This window comes from Balaenoptera musculus, chromosome 12, assembly GCF_009873245.2.
Source record: "Balaenoptera musculus isolate JJ_BM4_2016_0621 chromosome 12, mBalMus1.pri.v3, whole genome shotgun sequence".
In the NCBI taxonomy this organism is placed as follows: domain Eukaryota; kingdom Metazoa; phylum Chordata; class Mammalia; order Artiodactyla; family Balaenopteridae; genus Balaenoptera; species Balaenoptera musculus.
The window spans coordinates 14544575-14569488 of record NC_045796.1 but is presented as its reverse complement, the minus strand read 5'-3'; the positions used below and the strand labels follow the sequence as shown (position 1 = coordinate 14569488).

The window sequence follows — 24914 nt, the reverse complement described above, 5'->3', positions numbered from 1 at the left end:
GCATATACCCAGGAGTAGACTTGCTGGGTTATATGGCAACACTACAGATTGTTTTGTAAAGTGCCTGCGACATTTTACATTCCCATCAGTAGTAGGGTTCCAATTTCTCCACATCCTCACCAACACCTGTTATTATCTGTCTTTCGGATTGCAGTCATCCTACTGGATATAAAGTGCTATCTCATTGTGGTTTTGATTTGCATTTCCCTGATGGCTAATGATGTTGAGAATCTTTTCATATTCTTGGCCATTTGTATGTCTTCTTTGGAGAACTATCTGGTCAAATTTCTTGCCCATTTCTTAATTGGATTGTTTTTTATTATTGAGTTTTAATAGTTCTTTATACAATATAGATACAATACGCCTGTTTTCTTATCTCTAGGTCTAGAACGATCCTTTCCAGAATTCTAAAACTTTCTGACATCATAATACTCTTGTCTTTGCAGTGCTGGTTGAGATACTAAGGAATGTTTCTAGTTGAGCTAAACTGCACGTTAGCAAAATAAAATGAGATTTGAGTGGTAAGAAGATGATCCATTTTTGCAGACATTCTAAACAGTCATGTTGATAATGCTAGACATTCTGCCATTCATCCCACCACATTAAACACCTGAGTTTCAATTTTCCTCTTTCTGGCAATACTTTATTATGAAAAACATCAGACATACAGAAAAGTTGAAGGAATTGTATGGTAAACAGCTATGATATACTCCCTAGACTCTAATACTGTTAACATTTTGCTACATTTTGCTTTAACACATATATTCCTTTATCCATGGATCTATTTTACTCTTCAATGCATTTTGAATGAATTTCCTTTTTTTAAATGAAAATGAAAATATTTCTAAGGTGTTATACACTTCCTAGTTAGCAATTCTGCCTAGGCTTAGCTCTGTTAATGATTAGGTAAATAATATTCAAGGTCCCTCACAGCCCCAAATGTCTGTGATACTACATCCTAGAAAAGAGTGGGAATTAATCACATGAAAAATAATAAAATACCTAGGAATAAACCTACCTAAGGAGGCAAAAGACCTATACTCTGAAAACTATAAGATGCTGATGAAAGAAACTGAAGACTACACAAACAGATGAAAAGAAATACCATGGTCTTGGATTGGAAGAATCTATATTGTTAAAATGACCATACTACCCAAGGCAATCTACAGATTCAATGCAATCTCTATCAAATTACCAATGGCATTTTTCACAGAACTAGAATAAAATAATTTTTAATGTGTATGGAAACACAAAAGACTCTGAATAGCCAAAGCGATCTTGAAAAAGAAAAATGGAGCTGGAGGAATCAGGCTCCCTGACTTCAGACTATACTACAAAGCCACAGTAACCAAAACAGTATGGTACTAGCACAAAAAACAGACACATAGATCAATGGAACAGGATAGAAAGCCCAGAAATAAACCCATGCACCTATGGCCAATTAATTTGCAACAAAGAAGGCAAGAATATATAATGGAGAAAAGACAGTCTCTTCAATAAATGATGCTGGGAAAACTGGACAGCTACATGTAAAAGAATGAAATTAGAACATTCTCTAACACCATACACAAAAATCAACTCAAAATGGATTAAAGACCTAAAGGTAAGACTGGATACTAAAAAACACCTAGAGGAAAACATAGGCAGAACACTTTTTGACATAAATCACAGCAATATCTTTTTGGATCCATATCCTGGAGTAATGGAAATAAAAACAAAAATAAACAGATGGGACCTAATTAAAAGCTTTTGCACAGCAAAGGAAACCATAAACAAAATGAAAAGACAACCTACAGAATGGGAGAAAATATTTGCAAACGATGTGACCGACAAGGGATTAGTTTCCAAAATATACAAATAGCTCATACAGCTCAATATGAAACAAACAAACAACCCAATCAAAAAATGGGCAGAAGATCTAAATAGACATTTCTCCAAAGAAGACATACAGATGGCTAACAGGCAATGAAAAAATGCTCAACATCACTAATTATTAGAGAAAGGCAAATCAAACTACAATGAGGTATCACCTGACCCCGGTCAGAATGGTCATCATCAAAAAGTCTATAAATAATAAGTGCTTGAGAGGGCGTAGAGAAAAAGGAACGCTCCTACACTGTTGATGGGAATGTAAATTGGTGCAGCCACTATGGAGAACAGTACGGAGGTTCCTTAAAAAACTAAAAACGGAGTTACTATATGATCCTGCAACCCCACTCTTGGGCATATATCTGGAGAAACCTCTAATTTGAAAAGATAAATGCACCCCTATGTTCACAGCAGCACTATTTACAATAGCTAAGACATGGAAGCAACCTAAGTGTCCATCAACAGATGAATGAATAAAGAAGATGTGGGGTGTGTGTGTGTATATATATATATATATATATATACACACACACACACACACACACAAACACACACAATGGAATATTACTCAGCCATAAAAAATAATGAAATAATGCCATCTGCAGCAACATGGATGGATCTAGAGATGATCATATTAAGTGAAGTCAGACAGAGAAAGACAAATATCATATGATATCACTTATATGTGGAATCTAAAAAACTGATACAAATGAACTTATTTACAAAACAGAAATAGACTCACAGACATAGAAAACAAACTTATGGTTACCAAAGGGGACAGCGGGCGGGTGGGGGGAATAAATTAGGAGTTTGGGATTAACATATACACACTACTATATATAAAATAGATAACCAACAAGGACCTACTGTATAGCACACAGAACTATAATCAATATCTTGTAATAACCAATAATGGAAAAGAACCTGAAAAAGAATACATATATATTCTGAATCACTTTGCTGTACACCTGAAACTAACACAACATTGTAAATTAACTACACTTCAATTAAAAAAATGGTTAAAAAAATACTGAAGAAGTTCTCTCAAAAAAAAAATTAAAATGTTGGGAATTAGACTATGAGCCCAGGATACCTATACCAGGGCCAAGCTTAGTGAGCTGCCTCAATGGCGAACCCCATAACCTGCCATAATTTTTGAAATGCCACCATTAGAAATTCACTCTTTTGAGTTAATATGATCTTTTAAAATAAAAATTTCTCTGGGTAGAGTGACACTGATTAATCCATTAAGTACTTCCCCATTAGTATAATTCAGTTTACCATGAATTTTTCTTTGAGGCAGAAAAATACAGAACAACAGTGCATTTACTTGGTGTGGATATTGATAGGAATGAGAAAAACCAAAAAAACAAGACTAAAAGTTTTGGAGACAAATTTCACCTACGTTAAGCTCTACCAAGACAGCACTGAAGAGCACAATCCGTCCAGCACCATTTTCCTCTCAATCTCTGACAGCAGAGTGTCATCTGATCTGCTAAGATTTTGAACTTTCTCGTGGATATGACTTTCTTTTTCATTCACAGAGCAGCAGAGTCAGGCTGGTATTAAAATTCTGCTTCGATTGATGTCCAAGCTGAAACTATATTTTCATAGTTGAAACTGCCTGAAGCAACTGTTTTCCATGCAAAGGTTAGAAACCCCTGCCTTTCAGACTTCAGACTAACAAGTCTTGCTATGTGCATCGCCTCTCTGCCTCTTCCCCCAAATCTTGGCCATCAGCAAGAATAAATTCTAGGGCTTTTCTCAACCACATCTGCAGGGAAGATGACCACATAACAGAAAAATATTATTACTTTGAGGGGTTAGGTATTACTCTGATTTCAGAGACAGGGATAGAGGAGGTCAGACAAATTTGAGGCATTTGTTTATATCAATACAAAATAGAACCAGCACAGGGATTCCCTGGTGGTCCGGTGGTTAGATTGGAAAGACTCCACACTTTCACTGCCGAGGGCCGGGGTTCAATCCCTGGTTGGGGAACTAAGATCCTGCAAGCTGCACGGCATGGCCAAAAAAAAAAAAAAAAAAAGGACCAGCACCAGCAAAGCTTGAATCTTTGATACAGGTTGTAATATAACATTATGATCAAATATCCAGAGGCAGATGAGGTTCAAACACAATCTCCATCACTTACTAATGGTATGACCAGGGCAAGGTTACTCATCTTTCTTAAGCTTTACTTTTGTCATTTGTAAATTAATCTTTCATTTGTTCTAAAATTCATTAAACAAATGTTTATGGTTTTCAGTAAACATGTGTCTACTATGTGCCATGCACAGTCTTATGCACTGGAATACTGTAAGCTCATAATAGAATATATTCTTCAAACAAGAAAATAATTTTAGAAAGTGACCGGTAGACCCTAAAGATTTAACAAAAGTTCAGTCTACTTAACTATATATGACAACAGGGCATCATTTGCGTTTTTAATATTTTTTTCTCCTGACACCCATGTATTCAATAAGCAGCTTAAATATATATTTCTAGTCTTTCTCACAATCCATACAAGTGTTGCTTTCATTTCATTTGCTCATGTAGAGCAACAGTTGAAAGAAGAAACAGGTAGGCCACAAGCTCTGGTTACAAACTGGCGCCCAAAGCTTTTCAAAAGATTTAAATTAATAATGGGGACCGAATTTTCCTTTTGGTTTGTAAAACTAATATTTAGGCTGTACGATAAGTGAACTTTACCATCGTTGTCTTTGAGTTCAGTGGAAACCCTTACATTACTTATCAGTTTAGCACATATTTACGTTTTCTCAAGGGTATAAACACGCTGCACTGCCAACAGCTGACAAACACCAGCTAAAACCTCCAGAGCGTGAGGCAGCTGAACAGGAAACACATCCTCTTCTGCTTCAAATATTTTTACCATGACAATTCGAAAGAACACCGAGCAATTACAATGATGATATATTTATATCTCAGCTGGAATTACACACAGCTCTACAAACCAAAACAGGAATAAAAGCAAATACAAGCCACGGCTGTACACAGGCACAACAAACAATTTGGTGAGTCTCTCTGAAGACAGGATGCTTTTCTCCATTACCTCTACTCTGCGACGCTTATGTACAGTGCAGCCTCCTCCTCCTTGCCTGCAGCCCCAGTCAATCCGGACCTCTGACCGATTGCTTCTACTGGAATATGAACACACTACTTGGTCTTTAACACAGGGATTATGCCATGTTTCTCTAAAGTTTTTAACTTTTAAAATGAGACATAGGCACAAGCTCGTTTCCTTTTGCGGTTTCATACTTGACAGAAGTTCTCCGGAAACACTAACTCAAGAAGTAGTAACTGGTCTATATTTCTCCTTACAGTTATACCCTGACACCATTGGTATGAATACACATGACTAAACTCTCACTGGTTTAAATAATGTTGTTTAGACTGAAGTAATGTGAGACAAGTATGCTTTAGCTTCATGCCTTAACACACTATATAGAAAGTTTCTAGAAACACTATGTTTCTGCTTCCTCTTTCTTTTTTAACTTGTCTAGTCTACTCACAGGTGCAAGGTATTAATCTCTTTACAGCATGTTACATGATCAACAGGAGCTTTCAAAATATATTTCTAAACAGACTGTTGCCTAGATATGTTTAAGTCTGGTAAGCAATTTTACAACATATAAACTTTTTTTTTCTTTTCTCCTTTTCTAGCTTTAGTGAGATGTAAGTGACGTATAACACTGTGTAAGTTTAAGATGTACAACATGATGATTTGATATTCATATGTATTGTGAAATGATTACCACAAGGTTAATTAACATCTCTATCACCTCACATAATTACCATTATATGTTGTGTGGTGAGAACATTTAAGATCTACTCTCTTAGCAACTTTCAAATATATAATCCAGTCTGTTAACAATAGTCCCCATGCTGTACATTAGATCCCTGGAACTTATTCATCTTGTAACTGGAAGTTTGTGTCCTTTGTACCTGGTGGCATTCTCACATAGTACCAGTTTTCCTAAACCAAAAAGTATTGCATAATCATAATCTTCTTACCCTCCTAAATATTCAGAAACCTTTTCATTATTTTACATTTAGAGGAACATAAGATATAAAATAATATCCTAAAGTCTTGTCTTAATAATCAACAGTAGAAACACTCAGCTGTTTTAGGCACTGGAGATGCAAAGAAAGGGTTTGTCCTCAAGGGCTTCATGGTCTTGAACTCAAGTCACAGGCATTAAAAAAGAAGAAGGAGAAGGAGAAGAAGAAGAAGGAGAAGGAAGAGGAGGAGGAGGAGGAGAAGGAGAAGGAGAAGAAGGGGAAGAAGAGGAAGAGGAAGAAAAGAAGAAGAGGAAGAAGAAAAAGAGGAAGAAGGAGAAGGAGGAGAAGGGGAAGGGGAAGAGGAGGAGGAAGAGGAGGAGGAGGAAGAAGAAGAAGAAGAAGAAGAAGGAGAAGGAGGAGAAGAAGAAGAAGGAGGAGAGGAAAAAAGGAACAATGCACTGTCACATGATGGCATAGACCAAAAGGGAAACAGGCGTTCAGAGTAATAGGGGTCTGAGCATTTCAAACAATGGCATCACAAGAGTACTGGAATGCAACAGAAGAGGATAGGTTAGAAAATCAGAAAGCAAGGAATAGTCTAGGCAGGACGTCTAGACAGGAACAACGGCCTGAGCAAGGTCTTGGCGTAGAGAAGTTCATGGTAGGTTTGGGAAGGAGACGGAAGCCAATATCTAAAGTGTTATCTCTCTGAAAGCTTCACAGACATCAATTAGCTAGAGAAATGGATCTAGTCTAATTCACTTCACATAATATGCTAAAAAGTACTGAGTCAGCAAGTAGTGCTAGACTTTTCCCAATTTTAAGAAAAACAGATGACTAAAGCTCACAAGGGTAACTGAACATTGCTGTGGGCATTTTCCAATATCTGTACCCACCAAATAGCTTTCATTTATATATGCTATGATAAAATCTTTACATCAAAAAGTCTACGCTAATTTACTGGATAGTATTGATTTTGGATTGAAGAACTCAGAAAAGGATAAAGTGTGATAAACATCACACTCCATGTAAGTTTCACACTGTGTTCACTGAGAATATAGAACTCTGGGGAAAGCAGCTAAATTAATTTTGAATGCAAATCATTAACATATTTATGAAAATCATCTCTTACAATTATTTTTTTTAAAAGAACACACACACACACACACACACACACACACACGAAACTGTTCACACATTGACCAAGTGTGCTCCAGAGTTTTTCTCTAGTTCATCATCCTTCCAACACCTGCTTTTCCCCAGCCAGGTCCTCTCTCTGCTCTATTCCTGTGCCTTTTTCAAGCTGCAACCTTGTCTAACACATCCACTTTCTCTCTCTACACCAAGCTGTCTCTTCCACTCTGATCTCAGCACTCAATTCAAGATTTATCCAGTTCAACAAGCATTTCCTTTATTCTCTGCCATCCACACTGCCCTTAGTTTGTAGGGACATCTACTGTAGCTTGTGAAATTCACAATAATTAATGTGAATGATTCACTTAACAAATATGCATCATAACCTATTTTGTGCCAGGCAAGGCAATCGAAGTACAGGAAGGAACATGACAGCAGGAACACGGTTCCTGCTTCCTGGAGGGTATGACCTCAAGGCTATGAGTTGGAGCTATTCTTCACCTGCGGGCCTATCTGTGATTCCTCTTTGCCTCAAATGTCCTCTCCTTGCTACTCCAGCAATCTTTCCCTTTCATTTCCAAATCAAAACCCAATCTCGGATCTCTTTTAAGGTATTGTGCACACAGAATGTACTTACTAAATAAATAAAGTATGGCTAAAAATGCCATACACCCATGAATTATGAAGAAACAACTATGGTAGATCAACAGCAATAATAAATGTTAAATGTACAAAACCACTCACAGCATTAGCTACGACTGCAAATAAAACCTTGTTTTTTCACGTTTAAAGTAAGAAAGAGACCACCAATATCTACCTAGCAAAACCACATCTATGAACCACAAAACTGTATTTCCTCTTTAAAATATTTTGACAGCCAGTAAAAGAAAGGGCAAGAGAATCCAGTTTGGATGCACTTAAAATATAGCGTTAAGATATAATTGTCTTAATCTGAAGCATTCTTATAATAAGCACAGTGTCTTCCTCTATCCAAATGTGGACACAGCCACAGACATTCCAAATCCTCTTCCAGTTCTCTGCCTTTCTGAGCAGAGCTGAGTCTAGAGTTTGTCTCACCTGGTGGCATAGTTCTTCCCACTGCCTTTGCAGAAGCTCCATGCGTTCGTTAAGGATGGAGATATCGTCTGCACTGATGCAGGCACAGACAGCATCCTTCAGCACCGTCAGCTGTGCCAAGTCATCTGTCCAGCTCCCAACTGCGTTTTCCAATTCCTAGATTTAAAAAAAAGCACAAAACTTGAATACCCATGGGCATCTATCATCAACAATTTCTGAAGTGTATTGGGAATCCCCTCTTGATGTCATTACATTTCCATCCCATTCTATCCAACTTGGTAGCTACTTTATTTGCTTCCTACATAATCTGATAATTTGCCAAGTTCTTCTTATATAATACCAGGTTGCTTGCAGAATCTTTCCTAATGGGAAATGGAAATCTAGTTGCCATTTCTTTGATCTTTTCTGATCGTCTTTTCTAGTTCAAGGTTCATCACTGCATTGATCTTCCTTACTTTTAAACCAACATTACCTTTGTCCCAAGTGACTGATCATGTTAATGAAATATTTAAAAAAAAAACCCAAACTACTAGATTTAACTTTCATGTTCAAAGACTATCAGTTGCTACATCTGTGATACAGATTTACAATGTAGTAGCTGAAAGGATCAGTTGCCGTTATTACTCAATTTAAAACAATGGACTGAATATGTTTTCTGCAGGAGAAGAGATTTCTTTAAGTTACTGGAAAAAATATGTATTTTCTCCTTTGGGGGAATGATTTAAGGAAAAAAATCCAATATTTGCATGAGTTGACAACAGTTTTTGCAATGCTTTGAACAGATGACTAGTTTTACAATTTGTATAGCTCTTGCTTTTTGCCAGCTGTTGATGTTTTTAGATTCCAGCTAATTTTGCACATGAATAGAGTATTTCACATGGCTTTTTCCCTCTCTTTTTGTCTCTTCATACAGGAGACAAGTTTCCAAAGGCAAAGGCAATTAATGGTACTGTCTGAGGCTAACTTCTCAGGCAATTTAAGCAAACTAGGTTATAGCCTGAATTTTCTAGGTAATTGCTTTGTTTTGCTGCTAAGGTGGTTTGCGGAAGAGTAGCAGAGAGCTGGACCAAAATGCATCCTTCTATTCTCCAAACTTAATAGCAGGCGTGTTTGTAACTGTTGTGTATTTTGGGAAATGAGGTCCCATGGTAACAGTATTTGGCTGAAAGACCAAACTATCTGGGTGTATTAAATACGTAGCATTTCTGCTTATATCCGTAGACATATTAAATTGTCACATCAATGTAAAGATTTTCCTCTTTTTATACCAATTTTCAACTCCCACCCCCCCAACTCAAACATCAGATTTGGTGTATGGGTTAAAAGAGAAACACCACCTTCAGAAACCAACTGTTTCAGACTCACAGACTCTATTTTAGATGAATGTGTGTGGTAAAAATATAGCCTTTGGGTTCAGGAAACCCTGATATTTACTAAGTTTGAAAAGTTACTGAACTTCTAGCTGCCTCACTTTTCACATCTGTAGAAGGGAAATAGCAGACTGTCCTCATAGGCTTGCATTCATGCCAACTAAGATAACACTGGTTAGTCACTGGCACATAGAAGGAGCCCAGTAAATTCCCATCCTTGCTTGTTGAAAAGTTTTCTTTAATCATTTGTCATAAATTCACAGGCACAGACTTAAAACAAATTCTTTTTAATCTTTGCATACTACTGAATTTACACCTCAAGATAGTATTTCTCTCCCTTGCCATCCATGACATAAAGTATACTACCTTTTCATTTTCCTAAATCTGCTTCTTTCAAATTTCAAAGATCATCCTTACATTTTAATAATGAAGAAAATTTCTTATATCCACCCTTTTCATGATTTCCAGACTTCTTTAAAAATTAATCTTTCTTAAAGTCTTACAGCTTCTTAGCCAAAGTGAAGCAGAGAACTTCTGATCAAAATACAAATCATTTAAGTCTGTGTGAAGTTTTAAACAGAATTACTCCAGTGCAGTAATTTGCCAATGACTTGGAGAACACGAGGACATATCATTTGGGGAAAAAAGCATTTTTTTTTTTTTATATACTTAGATATACTTCTTTTTTTTTTTTTTTAATAATTCTTTATTTTATTTATTTATTTTTGGCTGTGTCGGGTCTTCGTTTCTGTGCGAGGGCTTTCTCCAGTTGCAGCAAGCGGGGGCCACTCTTCATCGCGGTGCGTGGGCCTCTCACCATCGCGGCCTCTCTTGTTGCGGAGCACAGGCTCCAGACGCACAGGCTCAGTAGTTGTGGCTCACGGGCCTAGTTGCTCCGTGGCATGTGGGATCTTCCCAGACCAGGGCTCGAACCCGTGTCCCCTGCATTGGCAGGCGGATTCTTAACCACTGCGCCACCAGGGAAGCCCGAAAAAAGCATTTTTAAGGTTAGTTATGATTTTGTCTGCATACTGCTCAGCAGAGAACTGCTATTCAGGCACTCCACTTGCCTACACAGGAGTGAATGGAACAGATCCTACAGACACTAAATCATGTTGGTCTCAGTGAGCGCCCCATGCAGGGAGGGGTCTGTATTAGCTTCTGATTTGTTTCCAAGTGCCATTTGAAGTGTTGATCATAACCTTTAAATAGCTAGGGCCCTGAGTATCTGAAGGACTGTGTGTCTCCATGCGGTAACTGAAATCAGCTACTTGTAGTTCCTACTTTTCTTACAGGAAAGGGCCTGGAGGGCAGCGTGTGTTTCTCCAAGGGCCATCGTCTGCAGAATTTCCAGGCTGCTGACCCTCACTCTTCTTTCTGTGAACTAGACTCTTCTAGAATGACTCTCCAGTGTGGACACTTTAAAAAGATTGTCTTTATTGCTCTTAACCTAGTTTTTAAATATCCTTTAATGTTGTGTTTTACATTTTCATTTACTTACTGAAGGTAATCCATAAACTAGTCTACAATTTCATCGACTGCAATAAATCAACAGCCAAGTTTCACCAGAGTTGTCTGCCCTAATGCAAAATACCAGAAACTTGCACCTACATGCAGACATTCATAGGAGCTTGACTGAATTATGCGTTCAAAGGCGTTATTACACTGGAAGCCCAAGTAGTTGACAGTTAGAAGCTCCGTCCAGCGATTTACCTTGCCACGCATCTGCTCCGCGTGGAGCTCTTCGTGGTGATCTGGCAGAGGTTGGGAAAGCCTCTTTTTGAAGGTTCGTAGTTTCTCCAGAGAATCAGCTATTCCGTTCTCACATTTTTCCCAGTCCTATAACGGGAAGCAAAAGAAATTTCATGGATTTTTAAGGAGCAGGAAGTTGGAAAACAAGAAAAACTCTCTTCTCAATTCCCAGAGAAAGAATTAAAGTTACACTGATGAATACTGTGAAAGCGCCCACACCTACGCTACGGGGTGGGGAGCGTGGGAAGAGCTGAGTTCTAAACTGGACAGTTCTCATTATCTGGGTGACTGCAAGCAGGTAATGCACTACGTGTTGCTTATGAAAACGGAAATGATACAGACTCTCTATAATTGTATTAAAGGATTAAAGGAAACAATGGATGTCAAGACACCAAGTACAAGACACCCAGAATATTATGGGTACTCAAAAATGTACCTGAATCCAAATCTATCTGCAGAGGTGAGAGTATGAACACAGTACTTTGCCTCTTTCCTAACTCCACTCGTAATGGCACTAATGTCTACACTATCTCAGTGCACTAAAAAGGATAGAAAAGAGGATATGAAATCTCTTTCAGGGTGAAAATACATATAGGTAAGAGAAGTGACATGAAATGTAAAAATAATATAACCCTGACTCTGATTCAATTCAATATATAAATAGTATGAGCCACTTAGATTTGAATTGTTACAGAAGTAGAAACACATAACTCTAAAAAGCATGGCATTTGACTGGCTTTCTCTTGATAGTACTGAAACATATGTAACAAAGGGCTAAATGTGTAAAACATAAAAAAAAACCTATCCAAAGAAAAAAAGTACAGGAAGAAAAATAATGCACAATTTTTAAAGTGTACACCTTATATGCCAGCTACTGATAAGTGTTCTGAAGAATAGAATGGTGGTGTGGAATGTGGAGATCCCTATGTACTGACAAAAGAAAACATACATGATGTGCTTGTGTTTTGGAAGATTACACACCAAAGGTAACAAGAGTTCCCTCTAGGGAAGATACTAGGATTTGGGTGGTGGTGTAGGGGAAATTTCATTTTTTACTCTCTATGCTTCAATTATTATCTACATTTTTTTCAGACACATGTATTTCTTATGTAATTAAAAAAGAAAAGAAAAAAATGAGAGGAACCATGATGGAGACTTTATTCTTTACAGCACCCTATCCCTATCTACAAATTAGCCCACATCTGGTGTCTCAGTGCCAGTTAAATTCAACTAAACAAATCTCCTTCATTTTGTCCAATACCTCCCATTCCTGGCCTCCCCCTCCCTAGTAACCCTCCCCTCAACTTAAATTACTGAGCTCCAAAGAGAGACAACTTGAGTTGCTTTTAGTAGTTAGCCTGGAGCCAAATCCTGCTGCATTTCCCTTCATATTATCCCTTTCATCATCTTTTGTCACCGGTCTTTTCCTGTCTAGGTTCTTTCTATCTTCTCTCCCGATGCCTTATTTTCAGCACAGCAACGCACGATGCTATTACAACTGTCTTCTTTAAGAAGTGTTGGCTACAGTGCCTCCCTGCTCATAATGTCTTTTGGTTTCTAAATAAACTGAGAGTTTGGTCCAAAGTTCTCATTTCTCTTTAAAATTCCTTCGAGGAACTTCCTAGAGTACATAACCTCATTCCCTGTTCCCATTCACCAGAAAGAACAAAAACAAGACCCCAAAAACAAAAGCCCCAAATGTCTATTTTGGACAGATTTGTTCCAATTCCGCTTTAGTAAAAGATCTCGGTGTTCCCAGGCTACTCTTAGTTCATCAATGCTAAGCATAGTGAGGGTAGACAGAATATCCTCTTTCTGCTTAAACTGAACAACATTCTCAATGAAATCATCACACACTGAAATCTCTGAACACGCAGGCAAGAAATGTTCATTGATCTAAAAGAGAAAAGGTCAGCTTTTTATTCTTCCTAACGAAAGTAAGAGGCAATAGTGAAGCGGGTAAACATGCAAGGCATAGAATTATAATGACTATTTTTGGCATATTTACTCAGCATTTAATTAAAAGCTAAAAATATGTAAGCTTTATAGCTACGGTGAAAAGATACAGTAAAACGAGGCTGTATAAACATTAGAATTCAGCTCCATAAATTCCTTTTTAGGCAAACAGGATCTAGTGTATGATCCAAAAGAAAATAAAACTTTAACAAGAGAATAGGGATTCCCCTTTCCAAGGATGGCTTAGATTCTGAAGCTATAACCAAGTCTTTTTTACTACATGAATTATAAGGAAATAGCTAAATGTTATGGTCTGCAAACATCTATCAAAGTGGATGTTTTACACACCAACAAATAGACTAACAAGAAAAGCAAATGTAGTTACTCAGCCATCTCGCCTTATTAAGTCTTAGAAATGTGTCCAAAAACCAATCACAAATAAAGAAAAAGATATGATTAACATGTTCTCTGCAGAATGATTTACAATGTTTTTAATCCTTTCCTGAAAGCAAAAAAAGAAAAAAGAATCAGGCATGTCGTATTACTGATGAATTGTGCTGTGTGCAAAAAATGGTTCTCTAACATATGCTGGGTGGCATTTTTGATTGATTGCTTCCTACACAGAAGGTGATATATTATTATTTTTTTTCAGCATTTTATTTTATTTTTATTTTTATTTTTTTTAACATCTTCATTGGAGTATAATTGCCTTACAATGCTGTGCTAGTTTCCACCGTACAACAAAGTGAAGCAGCCACATGTATACATATATACCCACATATTATTAAATAAAATTCAGTAGAATAAACCCAATGAATGTGCCTACTTTAAGCATTAAAAGAAGCAAAATGTGTTTCATTAGCTTTAGTTATTACCTTTGATCCAAAAAGTGACAGGCCAAATTTAATAGATAATCTTATTGAAGTGTTGGTGATTATCAACATATATAAAACTTCAGTATTTAGTCATGTTCAATTTCAAAATGATAATAATATAAACAATAATAATTACCATCATTTATTGAGTACTCAGTATGTACCAGGTACTTTGATACATGATTTACTTCCATTATTTCATTAAACCCTCACAATGCCCTATGAAAGAGATGTAGTCATACCCACTCTACAGATGAGGAAACTGAGGCTTTGATAGGTTGAGTTAACCAGGTTACTTGGTTTCTTAATGGTTTTAACTTGGGTTTACCTGAGTTTAGAGTCTATGCCTTAATTCAACTGCTGCTTTAATCGTGTCTTATGCAAGGAATTGGAAAGTGAGGGAGAAAAGCATATTGTGGGAGGTCTGCTAAACCTACATTTCCCTAAACTTGCTGTGTGATCAGCCTGCTATCTGTATCCAACTAGAGGCTTAATATACCTCCTGGAGATTTTATCTCATAGCAACTTGCTTGGATAAGCTAAGATCAAATCAAGAGTATCTTCTTGGATAGGTTTTTCCCTGCTATAAAAGAAGAGACATCAATCTTGAAAACCACTTTAGAGTCTTAGATTAGGGAGTGGAATCTACTCTTCGCATTCTTGTCTAGATTTATAAAGTCATCTCATGGTTTCTGGCTTAGCACTGGCCATGAATCACAATTCATTGCTTGGATAGTCTTAGTAGACTTAAAACTACTTTGTTGGGGGATTTTCCTGAAAGACCACCTGCTGAAAATTGGGAAACTTTTCTAGTTCATGCAAGACAGGACAACGTCCTGAACAGGACACAGGGGATCAAAATACTGCAGGGTCTGACGTAACGATCTGCATTATTTGATTCGCAGGATAACAACGTTGAGGAAGCAGCACAACTATTAAAAGGGCTTTTTCTTTTTTAACATCTTTATTGGAGTATAACTGCTTTACAGTGGTGTGTTAGTTTCTGTTTTATAACAAAGTGAATCAGCTATACATACACATATATCCCCATATCCCCTCCCTCCCGCCCTCCCTATCCCACCCCTCTAGGTGGTCACAAAGCACCGAGCTGATCTCCCTGTGCTATGCGGCTGCTTCCCACTAGCTATCTATTTTACATTTGGTAGTGTATATATGTCCATGTCACTCTCTCACTTTGTCCCAGCTTACCCTTCCCCCTCCCCGTGTCCTCAAGTCCATTCTCTATGTCTGCGCGTCTTTATTCCTGTCCTGCCCCTAGGTTCTTCAGAACCAATTCTTTTTTTTAGATTCCAGATATATGTGTTAGCATACGGTCTTTGTTTTTCTCTTTCTGACTTACTTCACTCTGTACGGCAGTCTCTAGGTCCATCCACCTCACTACAAATAACTCAATTTCGTTTCTTTCTATGGCTGAGTAATACAGGGCTTTTTAAACTGCACTGGGCCTGCAGGAGGAAGGAGCCGAACCTACCTGCAACAAGAAGGCCAGTGTTTTCTTCTGCTCCTCCAGGTGCACGCTGGCTGAGCTCCATCTCGCTTGCATGTCAGCGAGCTCAGCCTGCAAGGCAGCCGCAGCCGCACCGTCGGCACAAAGCAGGAGCTGCCTGCCCGCCTCCACGGTGAGGATGTAGCTGCCTTGCTGTCGCAGGAACACTTTTTCTTTGAACTGAAAGAAACCGCAGATTTTTACTTGCTCATTCTTCTCTTTACCATCTCCCCATTATAAGTATCTTTAAATAATCCTAAATTTTTGCATACATAACATGCCCTCTTTTTTCCAAAAAGCTTTACTGACCCAGTACTTTGGGCCTGAGTGAAGCAATGTATAAATAGATGAGAATTCCACACAGAAAGCTTAGTTTCTGCTCCCGAGTTAAACGCAACCACGATGCAATAGGAAAACTGCTCTATGAGACCGATGCACAGGGGCACAGAGGGACATCTGACCCACGCTGGGGGCACAGGGAGCCTTCTTCAAATGGTGAAGCCTTCAGGAGTCTTGAAAGACACAGGACCACAACCATATTAAGAAGGGTCTGCTGTGATGAGAGCCAGGAGTCAGGGAGAAGGCATCTTCCACACAGAGAAGCAGGATGGGCAAATTTGCTATATGGGATAAATATGATGAATTCAGGACACTGGACTTAGTTTTCAGTGGCTGGAATATAGGATTCCTGTAAGAGAGTGGTAGAAGATGACGCCAGACCACACCTTGCACAGGAATTTGGTTTTTATAGTAAAAGTGACTTGAGATTCATGGAAGAGTATTAAGTGGTCGGGTAGAAAATGGAATGGAAGGCCATACATTGGATACTTTAAGACAGGTTAGGAAGCTATTGTCTATCTAGGCAGGAAATCATGAGCACCTAATCCAAGGTAGTGGCAGTAGGGATGGAGACTTGAGGGATATAAGATATGGGGAGGGAGATAAAATGAAGAGTATAGCTCTAGAATGACTCTGGGTTGCTGACTGATAGACCAGATAGCCGGTGATATTTCCTCGGTTTGGGCACATGGAATGGACTGGTGGAGAATGGTTGATCCAGAGATCACAGGCTCTATTGGAACCATGGAGTATTATTATGTCTGTGATACACATAGATATAAAGCTAAAAGGGGGTTGAATACATGAGTTGGAGGCTCAGGAGGTGAATGTGACCAGAAGATACCAACTTGACCCTTCTCTGCTGGTAGGGAGTAGTGGAAGCCATGTGTATAGATGAGGTTTCCCAGAGAAGCAAGGAGGAGAAAGGAAGCAGAGAACAGTGACCTTCAAAACAAGAGGAGCCTATGAAGTGTACTGGGAGGGACTGATGAGAGGGTGAGGAGGTCTCCATCTCAGAGGCTGGACTCCCAAACTCCCAGGTGGGGAAAGTAAGGGGAATGGCAAAGAGCTCACACAGGACTGAGTCTTTCATCTTTTCTGGAATACTTAAGTTAAACTGCTCATGAGTAAAATATGTATAATCAGTGCAAAGTTTTCCTTTCCTTGCCATTGCCTTTCCATCCACGCTGGGATTCACTGAGCTGCTGGGAGGCCTTGGTAGGTGAAGTGGAGTCAGTCTTTGTGAGAGGCTGGGACTCGCCCTACTTTCATTGTTAAATATGGACTTTGTAATGCCATCATTTTATATATTTCTGTTGACATTTGAGAACAATGCTTGTTCTCATTCCACTCTAAAATCCTTCTGAAGAACTGAGGCCAGGGTAAAGTGTGCAGCGGAAATGCAGAAGAGGTTTAAAAACCACCTGTTTTGCACCTTACCTGCACTTCATCAAAGAGGGTCCTTGCTTGCTGCAGTGGTATTGGGACACTTCCGAGACCACTCACGGGTAGATAGGACACTTCAACCAACCATTTACGAAGCTTTTCTGCCATCTCCTGATAGCGCTGCCACTGGCGGATCTGGCTGTCAATGATGCCCCGCCTCTGCTGGGCCCTGCGAATCACCCCCTGCCACTGATTACTGAGAAGGGTCAATTTGAGGTTGAACTCATCCCTGGTGAAGAAATAATTACATAAGGAAAACCACCATTATCCTGGATGTAGTTACATAATGAACCGATACATACATACTTGATGACCGTAAGCCCTAAGAGGTGATCTAGGGCAGAGGTTTTCATATATCGTGCCATGATCTGTTATCAGGTCTACTGAAAGTAATTTTAAAAATTAATAACAGTTAAGCTATCGGTGTTTGCAAATGGTGTGTTCACGTCTTAGCACAGGTGGAAGACGTATCTGTAAGGTCAACTGTCATTTACCCTGTCTCAGAGTGCATGAGAGGGGACAGAGTGTAGGGCAGCAGCTACAATGCGAACGGCTCCCTGAACATGCCTGTAGCAATGTATGCAGCACGTGGCAGCATCCTGTGTATGCAACAGCAGAAAATGAGGAGCCCAGCTTATTTACAACCTCTGTCTTCAGCTACAATTATAAGTCACTTTGGATGAACAAAACTGGGTTACTTTAGCTAGAACCATAAACCACTTAAATAAAATTATGTTACGTAAAAATATTTTTAAAAACTGTACTCCATAAACTCTCAGTATTCCCTCACAGTAGACAGTCCTAATCTTTAGCGGATTATTTCACATACTAATCTAAATCATCCCTTCTAACGTTTCAAGCCCACTTCACTTGTTCTTAGCAAAATGAAAACTATCTAGTCATCATTTTCTGAATAAAGGTTGTGCGTATACTTAGAGATATTAAATTTTATTTATGCTTTCTCAATTTCAGGCTAACTCATCTCAGATCTTGTAGTTGGTTCTTCCTACCTCTGTCTACTACCTTTTAAAAATGTTGGTAGTTTTTTATTATGTTTTTGTTAACATCCAACTGTGGCTTTAGAACTGGTTTGTCCAGTATCAAATAGAATGAGTTTCTTTGTAGATTATAGTGTTATTCACACATTTTAGTACTAAAGTGTAACATTACTTGCTCTTTCTCTATGTTACTAGTGTTGCTTTTCTTCCCTCCTGTGGGGGGCTTCTCTCTGAGCTGGATTTACTGTCCTGGGCTCCTATATTCTTCATACCTCTTATTATCGAGGGCCACTATAAACTTTGATTTTGTAACCAAATGTGTTATTAAGTGCTTCTGGTTTCGAGAGGAAATTCTGATATTTATAATCTAATTTCAGTAGAACCAAATATGATGAATTAGGTTCACGAGACTTCCCTAAAAGTTACAAGCATCCATCATCTCTGAAAACATCTAACTCCAGGGCTTGGAGAAGAGTACCCTATACATTGCTTCACTACCAGCTAGCCATCCAGGGTCTCTTTGGAGCTTCCGTCCTCACTTTGTAGAACCAAGCTGCTCTGAGCTATCTGTCAGCATGAGGAACTACTCAAAACATGACACTGGGCTCATTGCTGAACTTGAACTCTCAGAAACAAAACGTATACATGAACTTTTAAAACGCAATACATTTGTAATCTAGGACCTTCCTATTTGTCAACAGGCTCTCATCTGTAATTTTTTTCACTCGCAACTTTCAAAATTATCCTTGGGTCCCATCCTCCCATTTTCATCTCTTTGGTGTTTTTCCCTGCTAACATTTAAAATTTAATAGATGTTGGCTTGTGCATGAATTTTAAATTTTATTTTACTTAATGACTCAAGCTTTTATAATATTGTTACAGAGTAGGGAGGATAAAGCAAAAGATAAGTTAATTGCACTTGAATGTGTCTTATTTTGAAGGCCTTAAATTCTTAGTAAAGCTCACATTTAAGCTTGGCTTCCTTAGAATAGAATAAATATGGCATCACATTTTGTTGTTCCAAGCTTAATCATGAAAATCTTTCATGTACTTCCAAAGAAATATCCACTTAAAACTGAAATTGCTTCCAAAACTTTAAAAAAGAAAGCTCTTAATAAAAATAATGACTTATTTTCTATTTTTTTGGAAAAAAAAACGAAGTCAATTACAATCACAACTACTGTTCTAAATATGGAAAAGACATACACATGTGATAAACTAAATGAGGTTTGTATGCCAAATATCATCACAGAAAGTAATGGGGTAGAGTAAACATTGTTCCTAGGAAATGTAAATATAGGACGAAATTGCCAATTCATACGCCATAAATCTAAAGAGGACCTAGATTTTACCTCTGCATTTTTAATACAGAGATAATCTGCTAAGTAATAAAGAGGAAGCAGGGTTTCAGGTTGAGTGTAATCTGACTTAAGTTAGCAAACCATTTTCAAATGTGGAGATGTCACCATGGTATAGGAAACTTGGCTGGTCCTGACTAAAGCAAGGTACACGAGTGGTGGGCTTGATTCTATTGCTACTTAGTTATGTGACCTCGGTCAAATCAGTTCACATTTCTGGGCCTCAAGTTTTCATTTGTAAACAAGAGAGATGGTCTAGTGATCTCTATGCTCCTCTGAGGAATAAAATTTCTGTAATCATATGAGAATATCAGAAGCATCTGTTGACAAAGCACTGATACATCACTGACACAATTCATTCTGATCCAGTCATTAATTCTAGTCCCCTACAGACGACTAGGGAAGGTTGGCTAGGTGATTTCCAATTACTCTATGTCCTTCATGTAATATAATAGCACTTCTTTAAAAAGATTCAATACTTAGTCATTTCAGAGATTCAGACAAGTCTTTCCTCCAATTTCTGAGACTCCTTTCCAGTACAATTGCCTTAGGAAGATTGGCTCTATGTCCTCTAACCTGCTCATTCGAAAGAAAATGGCTAATTTACTGGAACCTTTCTTCATAATACTATATCAAAGATCCTACCTGTCAACAACTTGACCTTGTTCTAGAAGATGCTGTCCATCAACAATGATCGAGTGTAAAATCTGCTGACGACTGAACATCTCTGCTTGAAACAACTGTTATTTTTAAAAAAGAAAAACATAATTTAGAGTTCCTAATTTTAGTGACCAGTTCTCCAATAACTTTCCAAAAATTCTGGTTCAAGTGAGACTATGAAAAATATTTCCAGCCGAATCAGGTTGTGTATGAAAACCTGCAATGTAAGAATATTTTTAAACCATCAATTAAGATAAACTTAAAGATACAGTTTAGTTTTCGTTTACTAAAACTAAGTGACTAAAAGTAGAATTATGTTTCCCTTCTTCCTTTCAAAATCACCTAATAAAGTTAGTTAACACATAATTTGTATTCTGGTTTTTTTTTATATGCAGAATATGGTCCATTTTCAGACAGAGAATCGCTTAAGACCTTTTAGAAAGTTGAAGAATGGAAAAAAATCCACCGTTTTTATAAACTCACTGTTTTTCAATATAACTCAGTTAATAAAATTGTTTCCCTACTAAAAAAGCTCAAGAGAAAGTCTTTCAGATTTTCACTGTTTTTTAAACAGCTTTATTGAGATAGAATTCTATATCATACAATTCACCTATTTACAATTTAATGATTTTTATTATATGTCCAGAGTTATACAACCATCACCACAATCAATTTTAGACTATTGTCATAACTCTCCCAAAAAGCTCCACACTCATTAGCAATCACTCCCCATCTCCTTTCAATCCCCCCAGCCTTAGGTAGCCACTGATCTATTTTCTGTCTCTATGGATTTGCCTACTCTGGATGTTTCATATAAATGGGATCAGGTAATTTACTGTCTTTTGTGACTGGCTTCTTTCCTCTTAGCATAATGTTTTCAAGGTTGATCCATGCTGCAGTAGGTATGAGTAGTGTGTTCCTTTTTATTGCTGGATAGTATTCCACTAAGTGGATATACCACATTTTATTGTATTCATCATCAGTTAGTGGATGTCTGGGTCACCTCCACTTTTGGGCTATTATGAATAATGCTGCAATGAACAAAATTCTGGTACAAGCTTTCGTATGGACATATATTTTCCTTTCTCTTGGGTGTATACCTAGGAGTGGAACTACTGGGTCACATGGTAATTCTATGTTTAACACTTTAAGGAACTGCCAAATTGTCTTCCAAAGTAGCTTCACCATTTTACATTCCCACCAGCAATGCATGAGGATTCCAATTTCTCTATTCCCTCATCAACACTTGTTTTCTTTTTCATTGTAGCCATCCTAGTGCGCAGGAAGTACTATCTCATTTTAGTTTTGATTCATTGTATATTACTTCATTGTTGGTCAACTCTATAAAACTGGACTTAAAAATCCCTTACACATATTTAAATTCCCTATTTTTAAAAATTTAAGCAAAATGCCTTAAAATTAATTTCATTCTCTTTAAAGTCCAGCATTAAGCTTTTCTCTGCTTTAGCTGCATCCTATCTCTCCATTTGTGTATATTTCATAAACACGGGAGCAACTTAGTTACACCAGTAAATAGCAAAATAGAGACTAATTGCAAATTGATTAATTTGCTTTTTGTATCTAATTCTTTCTCGATGTTTCTTGAGAAATGATTATAATGCAATTTGATCAAGAGGCACACCTGGAGATATTTGGTAGTTTGATTTCCTAGTATAAAATATGTATATGTTTTTTAAAGAACTCACAATTTTTATTTATCAAAGGCTTTTAATCAAAGCATAATCTCCTAAGCAACTAGCCTTGGCAATATTAGTGTAGTCTGTAATTCAACTGGGAAATTATCTTACCACAATTCTGGCACCATACCTTGCAGGGTATTGAAGCCTGCCCCATGCTTATAACCAGCTATGGAATAAAGACTGGACTGCATTTTTGTGATTAAGATAGCGAAACTTCAAGCTTAAGAAAGAAGGCAAGAACATCGCGTGCATTTGAGCAGATTCAGCACACAGTATAGGACTTTCATTCTTCCACATGGCATTTTGTAGCATCTTCCAAAGGCCTAAAACAATTTTATCACCCAAAAATGTACTGGCATAACTTACCTCATGTGCTCTCTGCTGCTCCAAAAGATGCTGATAATTGCCTGAAATCTCCACTGCTAACTTCTGTTCCGTTTGAACTAGGAATTCCATCCATGTTTCACATTTTTCCAAGAAAGTTTGATGTTGTAGCAAAAATGACTGTAACTTACTGACAGAAGAAGGAAAATGAATAATGGTGGTGCTGTCGCTTTTTTCTTATACCGTCAGCATATAAAACGAGATTAAATATTCTCTGTTCCAATTCTAATTTGACCTCCACAAAGCTTTCATGTTAGGTAGTAAAATTTTGTGAAAAATAAAAAGAAAATTGAAGAAAAGAAATTTAAATGACAAAATTATATCTCTTTAATATATTCTTATATAAAAGTTTTATTTTTTGATTAAAACAATATTCAGTACATTAAACATGGGAAATCACTTCACATTTTGAGTTTCTCACTTTTAGTTCAAATTGTGTGAATAACATTGGAAAGACCTAGAATTTATAAATATACACAAATCGTGAACTTATTGCTACTGATATTTCAGAGTAGTCAAAACATCTCTGGGTTACTCTACCTGAATCTTTCTGTAGTCTGGGAGGAGATCAGAGACCAGTGCCGGTTCAGATTCTGCATTCTTTTGATTTCTTTATCATTTAGGGGTAACCTGTATCCAAGCTCATTTAGCCGGTCTAAGTCTGGGACCATGCTGCTGAATTTTAGCATCTGTCCCTGAAAGCAAGATGCAAAACTAGATTTAGCACCACGGTCAGAAAAGGCAGAGCTCTTTCAAAAGTGCACAGCGAACTTCTGATTTCAGGAAGAAGCTGGTCTTTGGTTTCCTCTGCATTTCTAGGCCACCTCCTCGCAATCTCCAGTGCTGCAAAGAAAGCAAAGCTGCATCTCCTCATCAGCTTCCACTGCTGCTGCTGTTGTTGCTATAGCTACTCACCATCCCTTATTGAACATTTAACAGTTTACATGTATTATTTACTTGATTTATTTACTCGTAAGTAATTCTTGCTTGAACTGATAAAGGATGAAAATTGTGCTGATGACTGAAAGGACTTGTTTCTTTCCCTTTATATTTCATTATCCATGTTAATCTGCTCCTTTATTATTTAATAATAATATTAGTTAGAATAGTAATAGCTAACTAACATTTATTGAGCACATATGAACCAAGCATTGTTATAAGAGCTTTACAGGTAATAACTCATTTTATCCTCAAAACAATCCCATAAGGTAAGAACCACTACTGTTCCCAATTTACAATGAGGAATTAGAGGAACAGACACTAAGTAAATTGCTCAAGGCCACCCAGCTAGTAAGTGGTAGAGCCAGGTAAACACGACTTGTTGGGTTCTCCTTGGATGGAACACAATCCCACCTGAGCTCCAAAATCACCACCCATTATCTTAAGAGCTTCAGTTTTAGGTCCTTGACCCCAATCCCAAAGTTGGTGAGACTCAACTGAGAAAGCAGTCTATGCTTTCAGATCGCTTTCCTCCCTTCACACACAGGACAAAGCTGCCTGCCCTGGTTTTCCTGTGGGCATTCGTAACTCCATCTAGGAAATCGGCTACAGGCAGGAGAAAAGGTCAGGACACCTTTGGCTGTGTGTGTGTCCACTCTGCGTGCTCTGCAAAAGGCTCATAACCCTGAAGAGAGAATAAATCTTGCCAACTGTCGAAGCCAAAAGCAAACTATTAGATGGCAGAATTTCCACGGGGAGACATCAGCAGTGAACAAAACTGACGTGCCACGGTCCTTCTCGTGGTGCTCAGGAAGAGTGAGACACCATTCCAGTAGCAGAGAGAACAGCAGCCACCTAGCACGTGAACATCCTTGGACGGTATGATGAAAGTCTGAAGAAAAATAACAGTGGGCTATGAAACTGTGTCGCTGGGGGGGCCTGACCATGGACAGAAGGGGAGCCTTTCTGAGAGTGACACTGAATAAAATGGCCAGGAGTTGATGCCTTTTGGGGACAAGGAACTGATTCCAGAAAACAGGGGATGGGCATCTTACACACAGACGCTGGGAAGCACTGCAGCTCCCAAGTGCCTGGAGAAGGAGACAGACGGTGGTGAAGGCGAGACCCTTAGGGAGGTGGAAGCCGGGTATTGCTGGTCTTGATACTTCACACAGATCTTTAGCCTGAGAGCAGCGGGAAGCCATGGAGGGTTTTAAGCAGAGGAATAACAGTAATAAAATGTGCATGTCTATTGTACTATTTTATTTACTGTAAAGTCGTTCATAATTAAGTAAAACCTTTTAAAAGCAAAAGATCATGCTGGCAGCTATAGGTTGGAGGGAGAGAGGTCGCTGCAAGGAGGTCCACAGAGGCTGAGGCTGTGGCCTTGGCCCCTGAGCAAGATCGGACAGCTTAAAGTAGGAGTGGATGATGGTAGTGATGGAGATGGGAGGTTCAGGAGCTACAAAGGAGGTGATGGATTGGGCGCGGGGAGGGACCAGAGCTAGGAGGAGGAGGAGTGAGGTG

At 38.2% G+C, this 24914-nt stretch overlaps 1 protein-coding gene across 12 annotated transcripts in view; it reads right to left on the bottom strand.

Moving 5' to 3' along the window:
- Positions 1 to 24914, bottom strand: part of SYNE1 (spectrin repeat containing nuclear envelope protein 1) — a 454100-nt gene that overhangs the window by 65498 nt on the left and 363688 nt on the right. For all 12 annotated transcript variants that reach the window (XM_036871084.1, XM_036871085.1, XM_036871083.1 and 9 more), the window contains 7 exons: positions 22989 to 23143; positions 22431 to 22578; positions 20350 to 20444; positions 17343 to 17577; positions 15549 to 15743; positions 11187 to 11312; positions 8104 to 8259 (listed from right to left, as the gene is read on the bottom strand). In XM_036871084.1, the coding sequence (XP_036726979.1) occupies positions 8104 to 8259; positions 11187 to 11312; positions 15549 to 15743; positions 17343 to 17577; positions 20350 to 20444; positions 22431 to 22578; positions 22989 to 23143 (1110 nt within the window). The remainder of the gene's footprint in view (positions 1 to 8103; positions 8260 to 11186; positions 11313 to 15548; positions 15744 to 17342; positions 17578 to 20349; positions 20445 to 22430; positions 22579 to 22988; positions 23144 to 24914) is intronic.